The sequence below is a fragment of the Mustela nivalis genome, assembly GCF_964662115.1.
Source record: "Mustela nivalis genome assembly, chromosome: 10".
Taxonomy (NCBI): domain Eukaryota; kingdom Metazoa; phylum Chordata; class Mammalia; order Carnivora; family Mustelidae; genus Mustela; species Mustela nivalis.
In genome coordinates, this window is record NC_139029.1 from 9,691,356 (window position 1) to 9,709,412 (window position 18,057).

The 18,057-nt window shown below is 54.0% G+C and overlaps 1 protein-coding gene across 5 annotated transcripts in view; it reads left to right on the top strand.

Moving 5' to 3' along the window:
• Window positions 1-18,057, top strand: part of KAZN (kazrin, periplakin interacting protein) — a 1,028,312-nt gene that overhangs the window by 874,685 nt on the left and 135,570 nt on the right. Inside the window, exon 1 of one of the 5 annotated variants that reach the window (XM_082685452.1) lies at window positions 10,960-11,387. The exons of 3 other annotated variants lie outside the window; for them this stretch is intronic. In XM_082685452.1, coding sequence (XP_082541578.1) covers window positions 11,180-11,387 — 208 coding nt within the window. In that variant the 5' untranslated portion in view covers window positions 10,960-11,179. Of the gene's footprint in view, window positions 1-10,959; window positions 11,388-18,057 lie in introns of those variants that run through there. One more of the 5 variants, XM_082685453.1, reaches the window with a different exon arrangement.

Sequence of the window (18,057 nt, forward strand, 5' to 3'; positions counted from 1 at the left end):
TCTGGTTTGGGGACTTAAATGAGCATTATCCCTTGGCAGTGCGGAGTCCCAGCCCTGACTGGCTTGCCAAGTGCCCCGGGGGGCATCTGTGTCCTCGTGCTGATCTGGGCAGGCACAAGCTGGCTGTACCTGCATCTCAGAGCAGAAAGTCTGCGTCATCTCTGATGGGCTCTCTGCTCTGCACACTTAGCTTATTGTGGCTGGAGGCTTTTCCAAGGCCAGAACCTACCCTCCTGTCCCTGGGAAGGATCAGACCGTTGGCCCTGCTGCTGCTGATGGTGAAGCTCCGGGTTAATGACAAGGGCCCCATGCCAGAAGGTACTCACACCCACAGGATGGCTCAGGTGGGCCAGTCCACACCTGGCCTGTCTATAGTCCCTAGGACAGTTTCCCCACTGGCTCTGTGGCTACGAGGAGCTTTGGCTAGGCTAATAGGACATCTTGTCGGCCTCCTAATTGTATCAACGGAAGGGAGACCCTGGGAAGGAAAAGGGTCTGCCCAAGGTCACCCAGCCAATGGGACAGACACTAACATCTCCACCCCGTCTGATCTGCTACATTGGGATCTCCCGGGAGTGGGCCCTGGTGAGGTGTAAGGGACAGACAGACCGACAGATGGACTCCGGATAAGTACGGACTTTACCTATCATCAACTGTGGCCTAAGACCAGTGGTTGTAGACTCCGTGCCTAGAGCACTGACATGAGTGAGGAAGTCAGGGGTCAGACTAGAGCAAGCAGTAGGGATGAAGCGGGAGGGGGAATGGGGAAGTACTCTGCTACCGTATGGGGTGAGCAGGGGTTCACTGTGACCAGACTTCCTGATTTTTCTGAAGGAAAGCTGAGTATCTGAGCTTTTTGCTATAAATTTCCCTCATTTTAAAATGTTGGCAACTCGGGACCCCTGGGTGGCTCAGTCAGTTAAACATGTGCCTTCCGCTCAGGTCATAGTCACAGGGTCCTGGGATCGAGCCCCACGTCAGGCTTCCTGCTGAGCCTCTCCCTCTGCCTGGTGCCCCCTCTGTTTGTGCGTGCTCTGTCTGTCAAATAAATACATAAAAATTTTTAAAATAAAATAAAATGTTGGCAACTGGTGTTTTAAATCCCTTTTCAGTAGAGTGCTAGGAAAAGAAAATACATTCCTGGGCCACATTTGGCTCTAGGGCCACCTGTGTGCAATCTCTGCTCCTTTCTCTTACCCTCAGTTTACTCTGCTTTAAAATGGGTATAATAATAGTATCCCTTTCTTATAGGGAAGTTATGGGATTGAATACAGCAGTGCCTCTAGAGGGCCCATCCTACCATGGGCCCCACAGAAAGTGGAACTTACTGTTATTTATTAGGACATGGGACACTTTTCTTAGTTGAAACGGGAAGGGACTGGCGTATTATGTTTGACACAAGGCGGGTGGGAAGCCCCGGAGCTAGAACTCGGGATCTTTTCATGAATCCACAAAATGGACCATGCGGTTTCTGTGTGCCTGGCCCTGTGGGCGTATTTTAAGTTCAAGATCTGTCCCTTCCTCGAATTTGCAGGGGAGGCGGGACGAAGCCCATGCGGCAGCCTGTGGGTTTGTCCTTCACCCCAGGAATACCTGTGAATCCCTCCCCTGGGCCCCTAATCTGGGAGAAGCATTCCACTTTCAAAGCTCAGGTCTTTGAAAAGAAAACAGAATGCAGCTTCTCTCACAGTTAGCAAAACACATTTTTTGCTTGTTTGCTTTGTTGAAAAAGTTCGGGGGAAGATGCCAGTCCTTTCTATGTATCTGCCTCCTGAAACCAGTTCCAAAGATATTTAAAGGGCAGTTCTGGGAAAAGAAGAACTCAGAACAAATTCTAATTAGTCCCACTGGGACTAGAGGCCATTGCAGATCTCTGCCCTGAGAACCTGAGACCAGGGCCTAAAGTTATTTCTTGATGTCCAGAGTGAAGAACATTCTGCGTTCCTCCCTGGGCTTGGCCCACACCAGAGAAGCTTGGGGCAAAGTCAGGCCTGTTCCTGGCCTTGCTGGGGGCACTTACAGCTCCAGAAACCCCAGATCTGCTTGGGTGGTGGTGATGGAGGCCGGGCCTGCTCTGCCATTCAGAGTGGGAGAAGCCAGGAGGTGCTTGGGCTGACGTGCCTAGGTTCTGGTGGGCGGGCAGGCAGGCGGACAAGCAGGTAAAGCAGCCTCGGGCGTGTGCAGACAGGTCTCCTGGAGCCCAGGCAGGTGGCCTCCTGACAAGGGAGGGCCCTGGAGTTTGGAGTCTGGGTGCAAAAATCCATCAGGGTGGGGGAGGGGTGGTTATGTAACTATGACGCCACAGTCACTGAGAAAGTGACCTTGCTATGCTCCACTGCCTCATTCCTCCCCCCCTCAGAAGGACATGAAGATCTAGCAGCCCTTCCTCTGGGCTCGGCTGTGACCCTCAAGTTTATCATCAAAAGGGGCATCTGGAGGGCTGTTTAGACACAGACTATCAGGCCCCACCCTTGAGCCTGTGACTCAGGAGATCGGGGTTCGGGTAGAGAATTTGTGTCTCTCATAAATGCTCAGGGATGGTGCTGATGCCGCCGGTCTGGGGGTCACACTTGGAGAATCAGTGCTCTAGGACTGAGTGAAGTCAGTCTGCCTAAGCCCCTGATTTGCTGTGTGCACCCGGGCAAGTGTCTGAGCTTCTCTGGGCTTCAGTTTTTCTTGGAAGGAGGAGCCAGCTTTTGTCTTTGAACAAGTATCCCTCAGTGTTGGGACGCCTAATTCCTCTTCTTCCATAGCTTAGAGGTCTTCACGTGAAACGTCCAGGCTTTGCACAGGGCTCTTACCCCATGGTTCAAACTTGCTTTTAGCCACCGGGAGGCTAAATCGCTGTAGGAGAGATGGGCACTTTAAGCCTTAAAGGGGCAGGACAGGCCAGCATCTCTGGCCTGCACATGAGAATCTGGAAGTGGTTCACCAGGCTTGTCTTGGGGATCCTTTCGTTTCCTTGGGGAGGTGGGTGGCAGAGGCCCATCCCAGCCCCGGTGCCAAGGTGCCTATGGCATAGAGAGTTAGAATCTGCTGGCAGTCCTCCTTTCTCATCTTAACATCCAAGTGGGGTTTCGGCTTCCTACACACTGGGGTCCTGTGGCCTCTTCCCATTGCATCTAGGATAGGAGTGGGTTCATGGCAGATGCCGAGTGAGGACTGACCAAATAAAATGAACAAGCAAAGGAGCAAATGGGTCCTTCACTGAACCAGCCCCAGAGCCCAGCTGTCTTCCATCTGCCCTCTCTGCAGCTCCGTGGGCTTCCCCACCTAGAGTCTCCTTTGTCCATCACAGAACGGTCTTGGGGAACAGGCAAGTACTCTTACTAACCCCATTTCACAGGCGGAAAACTGAGGCCCCAGGTGGCCTGACTTGCTCAATGTCACTGCTAAGTACAGGGTAGCTGCAGTAAGAAAGGTGCAGAACTCCATGCCACAGCCCCTCACAAGACCCCCTCCCCAGTCGAATCGGTTTTACCTCCCACGTCCCTGGATGGAGGCTATGCAGGTAATGGCCGTGGACATGAAGTGGAAAGAGGAATGGCATCACTGCAGGTGCCGGCGGCAGGCTTGACCACACAGGGTTCACCTCCAGAGCCCAGGGCAGTGCCTGGCACCTAGTTGGTACATAATCAGTACTTGTTGGGTCAACGGGTAGATAAAGGAAAACAGGCCTGGTTTAAGTCCTAGGTCTGAGTTGACCAGTTGTGCGATCTTAGACAAATCCTCTTTCCCCTCTAAGCTCTTGGTTTCTTCAACTGTGAAACAATAATAGCAATAATAATAATAATAATTACAGTAACAACATAAAAGTTATGAGAGCCGACTCTCTAGAGCCAGAATTGCCCATGTCTGAATCCTGGCTCTGCCGTGTGGTACTGTGTGACTTCAGGCAGTCTATTAAACCTCTCTGTTTCTTGGTTTCCTCACTGATAAAGTGAGGATAAGGACAGTATTTATATAGTGTTGTGGGGATTGTACTGAGCTAATATGTGGAAAGTGCTCTATCCAATATTACTAATAACCCTTAACAATGATGGTCTATCTCTGTGCATTGGTAAATTAAATAACATTTAAGTAACAATGTAGTTACCCAAAGGATACAAATATAGTGATTGGAAGAGACACCTGCACCCCAGTGTTTATGGCAGCAATGTCTACAATGGCCAAACTGTGGAAAGAGCCCAGATGTCCATTGACAGATGAATGGATAAAGAAGATGTGGTAAACACACACACACACACACACTGGAATATTACCCAGCCATCAAAAAATGAAATCTTACCATTTGCAATGACGTGGATGGAACTAGAGGGTATTATGCTAAGCGAAATAAGTCAATCAGGGAAAGATCAATATCATATGATTTCATTCATATGTGGAATTTAAGAATCAAAACAGAGGAGCATAGAGGAAGGGAGGAAAACATAAAATAAGATGAAAGCAGAGAGGGAGACAAACCATAAGAGACTCTTAACCACAGGAAACAAACTGAGGGTTGCTAGAGGGGCAGAAGGTGGCGGGGGGATGGGGTAACTGGGTGACGAGTGATGGGCGTTGAGGAGGGCACTTGTCGTAATGAGCACTGGGTGTTATATGCAACTGACGAATCACTAAACTCTACCTCTGAAACTAGGAATACATGATATGTTAATTGATTGAGTTTAAATTTTTAAAAACCCTTAGGAGTAGCAAGTATCTAGGAGAAGACTTCCTGGCACAAAGACAGAAGTGCTCATTAAAGAGTACATGTTATTCTTATCTCAGGCACTGACTGGCCCATGACCCTCTGTGTCCCTTGAGTCACACACAGGAAGTGGAGAGACAGGGTCTGAAAATTGCGGTGGTGGAGGCCAGCCCCATTCCCAGTAGCCACCAAGCCCTGGGTCAAACTTGCCATTGAACCAGCTGGAGGTGAAGTACTGCTAGTGGCCACCGGGGGCAGCAGAGGACCCACCCCACCCAGCTACCTTGCGCAGCACTGCCTCAGCCCCGTCTTCAGGAGGTGAAGAAAGACCGGTCTATTCCACGGGGCCCACAGGCAGGCATTTTCTCTAACTCGGACATGGGAGGCATCTCCCCAGATAACACCCCTCAATTCTGAGATTTAGACTTCCGACCCTGCATTACCAGGCACATATCTTGGATAAGTGCCTTTGTCTCCGTAAACCTCAATTTTCTCATCTGGGGCATGGAGATAGGGTGGTTTGGAGAGTTGAATGAACAAGAAAGAGAAGCCCCTGGAGGGAAGTGAGTGCCCCACAGATAGCACCTGTTGCCAAAGGAGCGTGATGCCTGTGAGCTTGGAGTCTGCGATCAGGCTACGTAGCTCTACTTGCATCACTCATAGGCTGTGTGTCTTTAGATAAGTGACTTGTCTTCTCTGTGTCTGTCTTCTCATTTTTAAGTGGGCTGATAATAGTGTGTAGAGTATACCTGCATTTCTCAGGGCTGTTGGGAGGGTTAGATGGATGTGTAAAGTTCTTAGAACACATATAGTAAGTGCTAGGTCAATGTTCGCCAGCGTTATTATTGTAAGTCATGGTATTTTGATGTTATTGTTTTTATTCTGAATAAGTGGCAACATTGAACTTCCTGTGGAAACGTCCTTCCTTGACATGAACTCCCCAGAAAGGGACTTAGAGGAGATGGGTGGAAATATGATCCCTGGATATGGGCTTTTTCCTTTTGTTGCAGCTAAGAATCTAGTTTGGGACCCAAGACAGTCCTCCAGGCAAGACGAGGAGACCAGCTGCCCTTTGTAAAAGTGCTTCAATGCCCAGCTTTGCCCGAGGACTGAGCTAAGCCTTGGCCTCCAGAGCAGGCCCTTTGGAAGCCCCCAGAGGGGATCAGGATCTCTGCCAGGTCATTTGGGGCCCCGGGAAGATTGTCAAACGGTACCGATGAGCCCATGACAGGCACACAAAAGTGTCCAGCCAGGAAGGCCTCACCAGGCCAGATGGCAGGATGGATCTGGGGTAAAATCCTCTGTCCCCATAGGGCAAAGGTCTAAATAGATTTGGAGGAAAATCCTGTCTAATCCTCCTGCTGCACCTGTGCCTCTGAGTCCTACTGGGATGGCCAAGGGAAGACCAGCACCATCCCTGCTGGTGGCCATGGTCACAAAGGCAACCCAGGGCCTGCCAAAGACCTTCCAAATCACAAGGCTGCAGATCTCCATGGAAATATCAGGGAGTGCTCCTCTGACTTTGAAGCAATGGGCGCATCCCTCCAGCAATGTCCCCAAGCCCATTTTTTGAGGGTTTACCCTGTGCCAGGGATGATTCAGAGCTTCACGTGTGTGTTTTGTCATTAAAACCCCCACCATAGCCCTCCAAGGTAGTAGCCACGATCCTCTCCATTTTACAAATGAAGAACCTGAGGCTTCCAGAGGCAAAATCCTTTGTCCAAGATCATACACTAGTGTGTGCCAGAGCCAGGATTTGAGTCCTGCGTCCCTAGCCTCCTGCAGTGGGGCAGCCTCCAGTAATCTGGTGGTATTCAACCTTCTTCTAACCTCTCCCATCGAGGGAGGGCAGGACCCAGTGACTCACTTCCGATGACCAGGGGAAAGGTGATGGATATCATTTCTGAGATCAGGTTACAAAGAGACGGTGGCGTCCATCTTGCGCACACCCCGTCTTGCTCTTTCTTGGAGCCTTGTCTGGGAAGCAAGCCACCATCTTGTGAGAAGAGCTCTATTGTGGCAAGGAATTGGGGGGCAGCCTCCGGCCAACAGCCAACGAGGAACTGAATCTTGCCAGAGCCACAGGGGTGAGCTTGCAAGTAGACCTTCCCCAAAGAGAGCTTTGAGCTGACTGTAGCCCCAAAGGACACATTGATGGCAGCCTGTTGGAGACCTTGAGCCACAGGCCCCCGGCTCAGCCACGCCTGGATTCCTAACCCACAGAAATTGAGAGATAATAAACACTGGACGTTCTAAGCTGCTAAGTTTTGGCGGCGATTTGTTACTTAGCAATGAATAACGAATACATTTGCTGTCACTGCTTATGACACACACAAAGCATACACACATGGCCACCATGAGAAGGACAGAAAAGATGAATTCAATCATAGAGGGCTCAACTAGAAAAGTGCTTCCACCTCCACGAGCCCTTCATTTTGTCTTTGCCGGTGAGGGGCTTAGACTGAAAGACCCCTTTCCAGAGTCACACACAAGCAGTGGGGACCTGGCATTGCCACTGAGGTCTCCAGACTCCTGGGAAGTGTTGCCAGGAGGTCCCAAAGGTGTCACAGACAAAAGTGTGTAGATTCCTAGGAATCTAGAATTGCTCCTTTGTCTTAGTTTTGGTGTTTAGAGAGCCTATAGTAATGTGGGCCGGAAGATCTTAGTAAAATCTCTTCTACAAATACTAAAAGCATAGCCAGTGGGGGGGGGAACCCTGAAAAATTCCAGGGGGTTCAAATATTCCACTTTGAGCACATATCAAATATAGCGGGGTCCTTTAATATAATGTTTCAGGGTTTTGTTCTTGAAGCCCAATTGTCTTGTCCTTTTCTCCAGGATTCTAAAGGAAGTTTCCCCGAAAGCCAAGCGATACTGTGAATGGGAACTGCATTGATCCCTAGCACCCCTGTCCCCAGTGTCCTTTGTGTTTTCTTGGTGGCACCCCATTGGCATCCTGAGGTCAGGGTCATGGGGACACCATCTGGCCTCAGAGCTCAGAACCAGAGCCATCCTCCCCACCCTCTGGCTGACTGCCATCCCCCCCACCCAATTTCCCACTCTGCCATTGCTCCTTAATTAGTTGTCTGGAGGAATGGTTGGGGATAGTTCCTGCTGCCCTGCCCACCCCCCCAATTCCTCCCTTCCTGCTGCCTTGCAGAGGCCGGACACAGCATACCCTGGAGAAGGACAGATGAGCCAAATCACAGGCCCAGCTGTCTCCAACATCAATCCCCAGCATCCCCCAGAGAGGTTGGGAAGATCTTCTGGGAGGAGAACCAGCCACATAATTTGCAGATCCCAATGCAAAATGAACGTGCGAGGCTCCTAGTTCAAAAATAATTAAGAATTTTGAGGCAATGACAGCAGAGCATTAACCCAAGCTCAGGGCCCTTCTACCCAGGTTGAGCACTCAGAAGCTGGCCCTGTCTTGGAGCCTCCAATCAAAACCACCCTGGAGTTATCATTCCTAGAGGGCCTGCCCGGGTGCTCAGAGCAGAAAATGGTTTGTCACTTGGCTCCTGGATCTCCTGTTGCAGAACTGAGCAGAAACTCTCCCGGGTTCAGGGTATCCTTTTAATGAGAGACATCCCACAAGGAAGCAATGCCTCCCACCCAAGGCAGATGGTTTTTTCTGGAAGCCTGCAAGCTGCCGCGGCTCTCAGAGCTTTGCCTGCTAACAGAGTTGGGAGGAGGCACTGAGAGGCAACACTAACTGGGGGAGGCCTGGGCAGTTGGAGAACCCCAGAAACTGATGGAAGGTGGGTTCAGCTGCCATCTAAAGTCCTGGTCCTGAGAATGGGGAACACTCTCTCCCTCTCTGTCACATACACACACACACATGCATGCACATGTGTGCACACACACAAGGACAACAGCAGACATCCCCCAGGGCTGTGGGTTTGAAAAATGGCTTGGATTATTTGATTATGTGCAGACCTCTGAGAGGTTGCAGGGGGACCAGTAAGACTAGCAGTGAAATGAGCACTGGTGGCCAGTGGGCTACATAGAAACTTCTAGACCTGTTTACTCTATTGTTCTTTCTGCTTTCTCTCCTTCTCCCTCTCCCCTTTCCTCTTCATGTCAAAGAGTTGTCAACATTTTGAACTTAGATAACCCCTAAAAGTCCATATTCTTAGTAGCTTTAAAAAAAAAAAAAAAGAACGAACGAACCTCTAGTGACCCTGGAGGCACATTCCTGCATTATAGCCATCTACCTCTTCTTATTTGCCACAGTCCTCACCACTCCCTAAAGTCTTGCTGACACCGAATCCAAGTGGCAAGTGCTAGGTATTCATGCTTGTGCTGCTGTTTTCATGTCATGGAATTAAGAGAAAATTTCACGTCTCTATCAAAAGTGGAAAGATAGACTAAGAGTTCCATGTACTTCGAGGAATATGGAAAAGAGCATGTTTCTTTGCGGAAGCACCTTCTTACCTGCTTATTATGCAAAGCGTGTCTAAGCCAAAGAATACAACCTAAATGCCCTTAAGAAAAAAACCACGGGGAGCCCAACACAGCCCACCTCACTCATGTATGTCCTCAGTTGGGTCCCTGAAGACATTTGGAACAGACAGTCTGTGCTGGGTGTCTCCAGAACGTGAAGGCATTCCCAGCTTCTCCCCTGGGGTGGCTCAGGGCAATTGTTCTTTTGTTCTGTTTTGCCTGTTATCCCAGAAAAGGCAAAAGAATTGAGGGTTTTCCAGCATCTCCTATCACTTGGTCTGAGATCAGTTTCCTCCCTTCAGTGTCGTGTGGGTGTTTAACCCCATGGGTGGTTTTCTTCCCCGGCTGGGTGTTACTGGCCAGCTTTCCTTCGGTGTTACTAGTCAGCTTTCCACTGAGCAGTTCAGGTCCCAGAGAGGGGAAGGGGTCTGAGACAGCCCTGTGGACCTCTACAGCTGGTCTAGTTTTCCCGTTATTGGGAGGGTGAGGAAAGGGGGAGGGTAGAAGCTGGCAAGGCCATGAAGGATGGTGTCCAGACCACAGTGCTTGCAAAGGGATGGGGCTCCTCGCCCACAGACGGGAAAGTCACCTGTGAACAGTTTTAGACACTTGGGGCCGGGTGGAGGGAAGTCATTTATTTCCCACAGCTTGATGGAGAGCCATATGCCAGTGACCTAGAAATTCCCAGGGCTCAGGCCTGGGAACCAGAGGTTACAGAGCCAGGCCCGGTGCTGCCTGGAAGGGGAGGCTGGGGAATCCCTGGAAGGTGTGAGTTCTCACCTGGCTATGCTGCCTCCGAGGCTCCCCTTGTCTACACTAGGGGGGAAACCGGACTTGCTTCCTGGGGCTGCGGGGAGATAATTAGTCCTTCTAAAGAGCATCATAATCCTCAGATCAAAGAGGGCTTGGGGCTGCAAATTCATTTTACAGTGAGCTCCGCAAGCCACTGGAGCACCCACTCCAGCGCTCAGGTTTGGGTTTGCAGACCCAAGATGCCACCTCGGACCAGGCTTAGCTGGAGAACTAACTGGCCCCCCACCCACTCCTGGGGTCCAAGCCTGGCCTTCCCTGGGAGTCCCCTCACCTGCCACATGATTGTGGCTGAGGAGTCTTCAGAAGCATCTCTGATGGTGGACCGGGTGGGAATTACTGATGCCTCATTTTATAGATGGGGTAACTGAGGCTCAAGGAAGTGAGATGTAGACATAGGGCACCCCACCAGATCACAGTCTGCTTAGGGATGTGGACCATGTCGGACCCCCACCCCCACCCCCACGCCCACCTCGCCAACCCCCGGCCCAGTGAATGTGCTCAGTATTATATTGACTTGAAGAACGCCTCGTCACACAGTACAGATGAGCAAAGGAAATGTCCCAAGGCTACCGCCAGGTTCCCGCTCCATTCTTTCTGCCCTCTCCTGGCCATTGATTGGGACTTCAGGTCTCCGGCAGCGCTGTCACAAGGATGTCAGAAGAGTGGAGACGTATGCAAATTGGGGTACCAGGCGGCCTTCCCCCAGATGCACTCACTTGGGGCTTTCAAAGACCTGGGTGCAGGCCAGTCCCTTCCGAACCCTGCGCCACTGTCCGTCTTTCTGACTCGCAGTCTCTCCAGAAATGACCATGTTGGGGATGCGCCGAGCGTCCCAGAATGGGGCCACGAAGCGCTCCCGGAGGCCGTGGGGCGAGTCCCGGCGCCGCCGAGGGGCCGGGGGCGGAGCCGGGCGGGGGGGGCGGGGCGCGGGGCGGGGCGGGGCGAGCGGCGGGCCCTCGCCAGCCCGGAAGGAGCGGGAGGAGGAGCCGCGGGAGTGAGAGTCGTTCCCACGTGAGAGGCCGGCGGCCGAATTCCTCGCGTGCGGCGGCCGCGGACGGCCCGGCGTCGGCCGGACGGAGAGCCCCGGTCCGGCGCGCGCGGGCGGCCGGCGGGCGGCGGGGGCGGCGCTCGGCTGCGCCCCGATGCGGCGGCGGCCCGGGAGGCTGTGAGCCCCGCGCCCGTCGTCGGAGCCCCCCGCGCCGCCGCGGCAGCGCCCCCCGGGCACGCGGCATGCGGGCGGCCGACTCGGGCACCTGGGAGCGCGTCCGCCAGCTGGCGGCGCAGGGCGAGCCGGCGCCTTCCTGCGGGGCGGGGGCCGGGCCGGCGCGCCCCCGGGGGCCTGCAGCCTGCGAGCCGGGCGCGGACGCCGGGGGACCGGCCGATCGGCCCCGCGCCGGGGCGCCCTCCGTTCGAGCGGATGGCGACTGCAGCCAGCCGGGTAGGTGCGCGCGGGGCGGGGAGGGCGGCGCGGCCGCAGGCCCGGGGAGCCGCCGGGGCCGGGCACGCGGGGGCGCTCCCGGCCGGATCGCCGAGCGCCGGTGGCAAAGTTCTCGCCGCGCGCCGCGCCCCGGGCGCCGGGAGGGGGGCAGGGGGAGTCGCGCGGGACGCGGAGTTCTTCGGCTCGCGGGCGGGGGGCTCGGCGCTCGCCGCTTTCCGGCCGAGCCCCCAGAGCGAGCTGCAGGGGCAGGTCAAGGCCACGCCTGCCTGAGTTGTGAGATGCCGGGGCGCCCCGGACCTGCCCTGGGAGGCGTGGGAAAGGGGCCAGCCCGGCACGAAGTTGGGGCGGCCCCTCTCCCGCCGCACCTGTAACCCACCTGGCAGCCCCGTAAAGTGCCAGGAGAGCCCTGCTTTACCGCAGCCTCTTTGAGCGGAACATGATGGCTCGCTTTTGCTGGGAGAGGAGAGGTTTCTCTTCCACTTGGACTAATGCAGAAAGAAATCGAGGCGGTGCAGACACAATGCGAGGGTCTGATTGTGTGTCATTGGCTAATCTGCCCCAAACTGAGGACCGCGTTTTAATGTTAAAATATTCCGAGTGCGTGCGCCCATTCCATTCTGTTCCGGTCTCAACTGCCCCCCGCCCTCGCAAGTTACGTCTTTTGGGGGTGGGGGGGTGGGTTTGCCCTGAGAACCGCCTGGATCCCCTTGACTTTAGAGCGGCTTCCAAGAAGTGTCTGTCCTCATCAGTGTGAAGTTGGAATACTTTTTCCAGGAAAAAGAGAGGAAGGGGGCGTACAACATGGTTATTCATTATTTCTTGGATACCTGTTGTGTTCCCGTAATTTACGTGGCGCGTGTCCTTAAAATTTTATCACAGTTCTGGGAGGGAAGCTGTGTTATCTTCGTGAAGATAAAGACAGAAAACACCAGAGTTTGAGCAACTTGCCCAGGGTCCCGCAATTTCAAATATTCTCTGTCTGTTAACACCGGAATGCCTCTCCTAGACAGCAAGCTTAACCAGCTGGGAAACACCAGGCTTATTTACCTAATAATTATTTCTTTCCTATGAGAAAAAGCCAGCAGCAATGCCCCCTAATTCCAGGCTGCCTGCCTTGGTCTCCCAAGGAGACGGGATCCTGACAACCACAGGCATAGCCGCAGGAGCTGGGACCACGGGCCAGTTGGCGGTGATGAGCTGAGCTGGTGCTGGTGTCCTGGAGCCGTGGACGTCTTGGGTCACCAAGGGTCTAGAGAAGGGACACTGAGCCCTGGAAGGAGCTTGCGTCCTTGGACCATTTGCCCTGGGGCTGGGCCTGCTGGAGACGGTCCCACCTCCTTCCCAGCTGCACAGAGCAGTTAGAGGCCAAGACAGCTTGGTGTAAAACAAGAGCAAAACAAGAGCCCAGATGCGAAGAACAAGCAAGTAGGAGAGCTTGGGCAAGTTGCTTAATCTTTTTGAGACTCATTTTACCCATCCAAAAAGTGCTGATAATAACTAGTGCCACCCAACATTTTGATCATTCCAAAGCTAGCGTCTGCAAATCACCTTGCCTTGTTCATAGTTGATGTTTCATAAAAGTTAGTTATCAGCTTCCGTGGCACCCGTCAGGGCCGCGCTGACTCAGTGTCCCATTGGGATTTGATGCTATCTGTTCCATCTCTGCCCTCCTGAACTGAGTCGAGATGAGATTGGTCTTGACTCTTGTGCCAGTGGGTTGTTATTATGTAAACATGGAGGAGATGGCTGGGTGGAGAGAGATCTGTTTACTTTGTGTCTACTTAGACTCCATTTGTGTATTCATAATAACAATATCCTAATGACACGGTGTAGCTGAGAACCGCCTGTCTCCAAGGCCTTGGGGGGTGCTTGTTATTCCGATGGCCCTCCTGGTGTCCCTTTAGGGCAGAGAGCAGTGGAAATCTCCTGATTGACGGTTGGTATCCCGGGAGTGAATGAAGATCAAGGCAGCAGCTACACCAGTCAAGTCTGGAGTACCTCTCCACCCCACCAGCCGCCCTTCACCCCCCCTTCTGCTCTCCAGTTCTTAAAGATCAAATGCAGTTTCTAAGAACTTTCGTGGTGGCTGGGTGTTGAGGTCAGCCTGTCGTGGACATGGATTCTCGAACCTTTGGATGTTAGGGGTTTCCTCCGGGAAGCAGATGAGAGCTCTTCCGGCTCAGAACCCCAAGCTGAAATTATTGTTGAAATAAACATTTCAGCCAGGCTGTGAGGGGGCTCATCCCAGGATCTCAGCACATCGGCCCCCAGCTGAATGTGATGTTTGGTTGAGGGAGCGGAACAGTGAGTGAGGACCCTGCTGGGTGACACAGTCTGGGAATTGGCACCTTCAGAGGTACAGGGAAGAGGGAAGGATGGGGGCGCCGCTGGCTTGGCAGGGTGGAAGCCGGACACTTGGACATTACTCACGGAGGGGATCCTGAGACCTGCAGAGTGATGGACTCTGTGCTGGTGACAGCTCGGGCCCCCAGGGTGGGGCCCCTTCCAGGGAAGGTGACCATTCTTTGTGCGCAGACTAAGGACCCGAGCCGGAGATGCAGAAATTAGACACGTGCTCAGTCTGCACCTGGTTCTGCCTCAAAGCTGTGTGACCTTGAGATACTCAGTCACTCAGTTTCCCTGATGGTGCGTGGCAGGACTAACTCTACCCGAGGGGAGATCATCCAGGACCCCCTCCCTGCCCCAGAGTAAAGCAGGTGCTCCCTGAGCCTTCTTCGGCACATGCCTTCATTCCACCACATTTCTTGAGCCACTACCTTGCCAGGCACCGCGGTGGCTGCCAGGGATCTATAGTAGCGCAGGGGACAGCTGCAGCCCCTGTTTCCATGGAGCTTCTTATCTGTGGGAGGAGATTTCCAGCAGGCAAGTCCACACAGGATGTGTCAGGAGACGGGAGGGCTGTATAGGAAAGTAAAGCCAGGTGAGGAGTTAGAGCGATGGGAGCGGGCGCTGGTCCGTCCGTCTTGGGGTGTTGGGGCCAGAGAGAATGAAGTGCGCTGCACGGGTGCGGCGTCCGTAAGGCAAGGGCCCTGGTCAGCCAAAGCCACCAAGTCATTGTTGAAAAGTTGTTGGTCAGTTCGGATCTTCGGAGTCCGGGCACTCTATCTGTCCCATGGGACCCACCCTGGGGTCCCAGGCTTGTGGACCCAGTTCAGATGCCATGCCTCCTGAAGCTTTTCTCTTAACGCTTAACTCTTATAAAGTCCCAGGACCTAATGAAGCCTCTTGAACCTCAACCTTTTCTCTTAGTCATTGGGATTCTTACTTCCTCGAGCCCCTCACACAAAGCCTCCTGGCCCAGGGCACCAGGCCCCTGTGGATCTGGGTGCTGGCTCTCAGTGCTCTGCTGTACCCTCCCAGGGGCCCGGCATGGTGCGAACCAAATGCGATGCGTTGTCTTAATCAGTCCTCCAAGGACCCCAGCAGGGAGGTGCCATTGCCAGTCCCGGAGGAGAAACCGGGTGCCCGGGATCACGCAGCTGGGGGGGTATCCCAACGAGGACTTGGTTGTGGGGTCCCAGATTGTAGCCCTCCCAGCACTGTGGAAACACCTTGTATTGATCTCTAAAACGTAGACCCCCGTGACAGTCCATTTTCTCTTTACATTTTTACCTTTAGAAAGAAGGAGGGGGTGGTTGTCCTCTCCTTGACATTCCTTGTTTTAAGCAAATCAGGCATTTGCTTATCTGTGTGTCTTTAGCAATTTTAGCAATAGGTTGGCCTCCTGTTATCTCCTTCTGGAAAGGGTTTCCGCAGGGTTGCAAGTGAGATTAAATCTCCCCATTGGAACTGGGGACACTCTTAGAAAGCCAGCCAGTGGGACTACCAGGGTTTCCTGTGGACGTCCTTGCCCCCCCCCCCCCGAGTGGGACAGACACAGCCGGGACAGCTGAGCGGGAGTGAAAGTCCCCGCTCTTGAAAACAATTCTGATCGGGTTCCCCTGTGGCCCAGCACCCTCACCGTGCGTGACTGCTCAAGGAGAGGGCTTGTACTTTCCTTTTGCCATGGCAGAGTTCAGGGCACCAGCCTTGGAATCAAAAACCCCCAGGTTTGATCGGCCAGATCTCCTGCTTACGAGCTGTGTGTCGCTAAGCAAGTTATTGAACGTCCCAATCCTCAGTTTACCCATCTATAAAATGGGATCATCCTACCCACTGCAGAGTAGTTGGGCAGGAATCCGTGTGGTTAGCCCCCAGTGCTGCCAGGACTGTAAGAGGGAGGCGGGTTCCCATTTCTCCAGAGACCAAAGAGATTGATTGTGTCTGTGTCGGTGTAAAATTTAAAAAAAATTTTTTGAAGTTTGAGCTATTGGAGCTTGATGAGATTGATTGGCTGATTCTGTAGGACTGGTGGCTGCTTCTCTGGCCTTCTAAATAATCAGGAAATTTCCATAAGGCGTCCGTCATTATGCACACCCTGTGTTCTCTGTGATATTCCCCTCGAGTTAACTGGAGGACTTGCCAGGACCCTCCAGCCATCCTGAAAGCAGTTTACTTCGCTCTTAGTCATCTAAGAGCGAAGTCACCTGAGTGCATGGTTCAAGGAAAACAGCAAGCACGAGCCTGGACCGAGCCCCCGCTCACCCACACAACAGCCAGCTGACAAAAGTGGAAAATCAGGTACACGGCTGTTTACACAGATTTTCGCCCCAGCAGATAAGCGCAGCCGACATATCATTAAAGCCGGCCAGAGCAGCCACTGTGGGGATGCCGTGTTTGCTGTGAGTCACCAAGGGCTATAAACACTCCAGAGAGGATAGCAAGCCGTGTTTACAAGGTGTGTGTGTGTGCGCGTGTGCGTGCCTGCGTGTGTCGTTATTTTTTTATGAATTTACACCCTGCAAATGCATTTCACGCCGAGCGTGTCAGAGGAGCGCCTGTCCCGGAGGGGGGGAGGCAGGAATGACTCCCATTCAAAAGGACCACCCCTTCTCTGCCCCTTGGGGCAGCCACCGTGAAGGTGGGGACTTCGTGCTTTCTCTGGTCTGCTGTTTAGACGCCTTCAGGAGAGGCCAGCTAGAAGACACGGGTTGTGGCGGTTCCTCAGAGCCCCTGACTAGTGGCATTAGTCCAAAAGGTGCGGACGCAGCCCCGAATGTGGAAGGAATGACCAGCCAGAAAGGTAAGATGGGCAGATGGGCGAGTCCTGCCCCGAGCTGGATGCCCCCACGCCTTGGGGGCTACGGCCAAGGTTAGCTGGTGGTGTCAGGCGGGACGCCCCTCGGCGGGCACCCTCCCTCTGTGTGCCGGGCCTTGGGGACCGCTCGGTGGGGGGGGGGGGGACGTCCACCACCTGGTGGCCTGACTGCAGGTGCCGACAGCCTCCTCTTTTGTAGCTGCCTGGGTCCGGAGGCTGGCACGGGCGCCCAGCTCGTTGGGGCTGTAACTTTATCACAGGCATGGAGTGTGTTCGGTACCTTTTAATTGTCCAGAAGCTTCAGAAAGCTCTCCCCAGGGGCCCGGGGAGACGTAGGAACAGCAGCTGCGAGTTCCTGTCTGCTTTCTTCCTGTGCCCGCGTGGCTCTGCTCACCAGTGCGCTGCTGACTTTGAAGTCCTGTGCACCCAGGCAGGGAAGAAGGTGTCTTTCTGTTGGGGAAGGTCCTTTTCATGAGGAAGAAGTGTTGACCGAGGGCCGCCCAGGAGCTGGGCGCTCTGTCACCTGCCTTCCTGTCGGTCGTCCCCCACCCCAGTAAGGTAGTCCGCGTCCTCCCCTTCGGAAAGGCGACGGGGTTGAGGCCTGAAGCAGTTACAGAGGTTGCAGTTCGTGGCTGTTCCCAGAAGCCATGCGGTCTGCCCCAGGACCATTGCTTCTCCCTCCGGTCGCCTTCATCAGCTGACCATTCCCTGAGGGCCACCTGGGCACCGGGCGGGGGCTGCGATGCCAGGTGTCACGGGGCTCTCTCCCTGGCGTCTTTGACATGCTGGTTTCCAATCAGCCAGAGGCAGCTGGGAGCAAGGCCGCTCGGGCCCAGAGCTGCTCAGTTGGCTCCGGGAGAGATACCCAGCCCTTCGGCCCCAGCCAGAATCCAAAGAGCCCAGCCGGCCCCGTGCAGGAGGTCTGACGCAGGCAGAGTCCTGACCGGCAACCCGCAGCAGGGAGGGGTCTGTTCGCTCTTTCCACAACATGGGGACACGGGCCCAGAGTGAGGAAAGGGCCCAGCCTGCAAGATGTCGGGCTTTCCAGGGCCACATGGGGAGGCTCACAGATACACGCAGGATCCTGGCAAAGCTGCGAACTTCCCTCATGACCCCTTTGCCTCATCCCTCTTGACTCACTAAAAGGGGTTTCAGACTGGAGCTCACAGCGGTCCGGGGTGCCTGCCGGTATCTGGATCCTCGCCCCCCCCCCATAGGTCGGCCTGTAGGTCTGGGGAGGGGCCTGGGAATCTGTATTTGTGTCGAGCAACCTGGGGGAATGTGCGGCAAGGGTTTCATGGACCTGGCTTTGAGAGCCTCTTTGCCCCTTGCCTTTCTGGGGTAGGGTTCATTTTAGAGTAAGAAAAATCGGGCTGCGGACTCTGGTTTGCCCCCAGCGCCCTCACGGAATCCTTAGAGCATCCTTCCCCTCCCGCAGGCGTCCCGAAGTGCACGGTCAGTATATGGACATTGTAGCCAATGTCACTTTTTCTTTCTCTAGAGCGAGCCTGC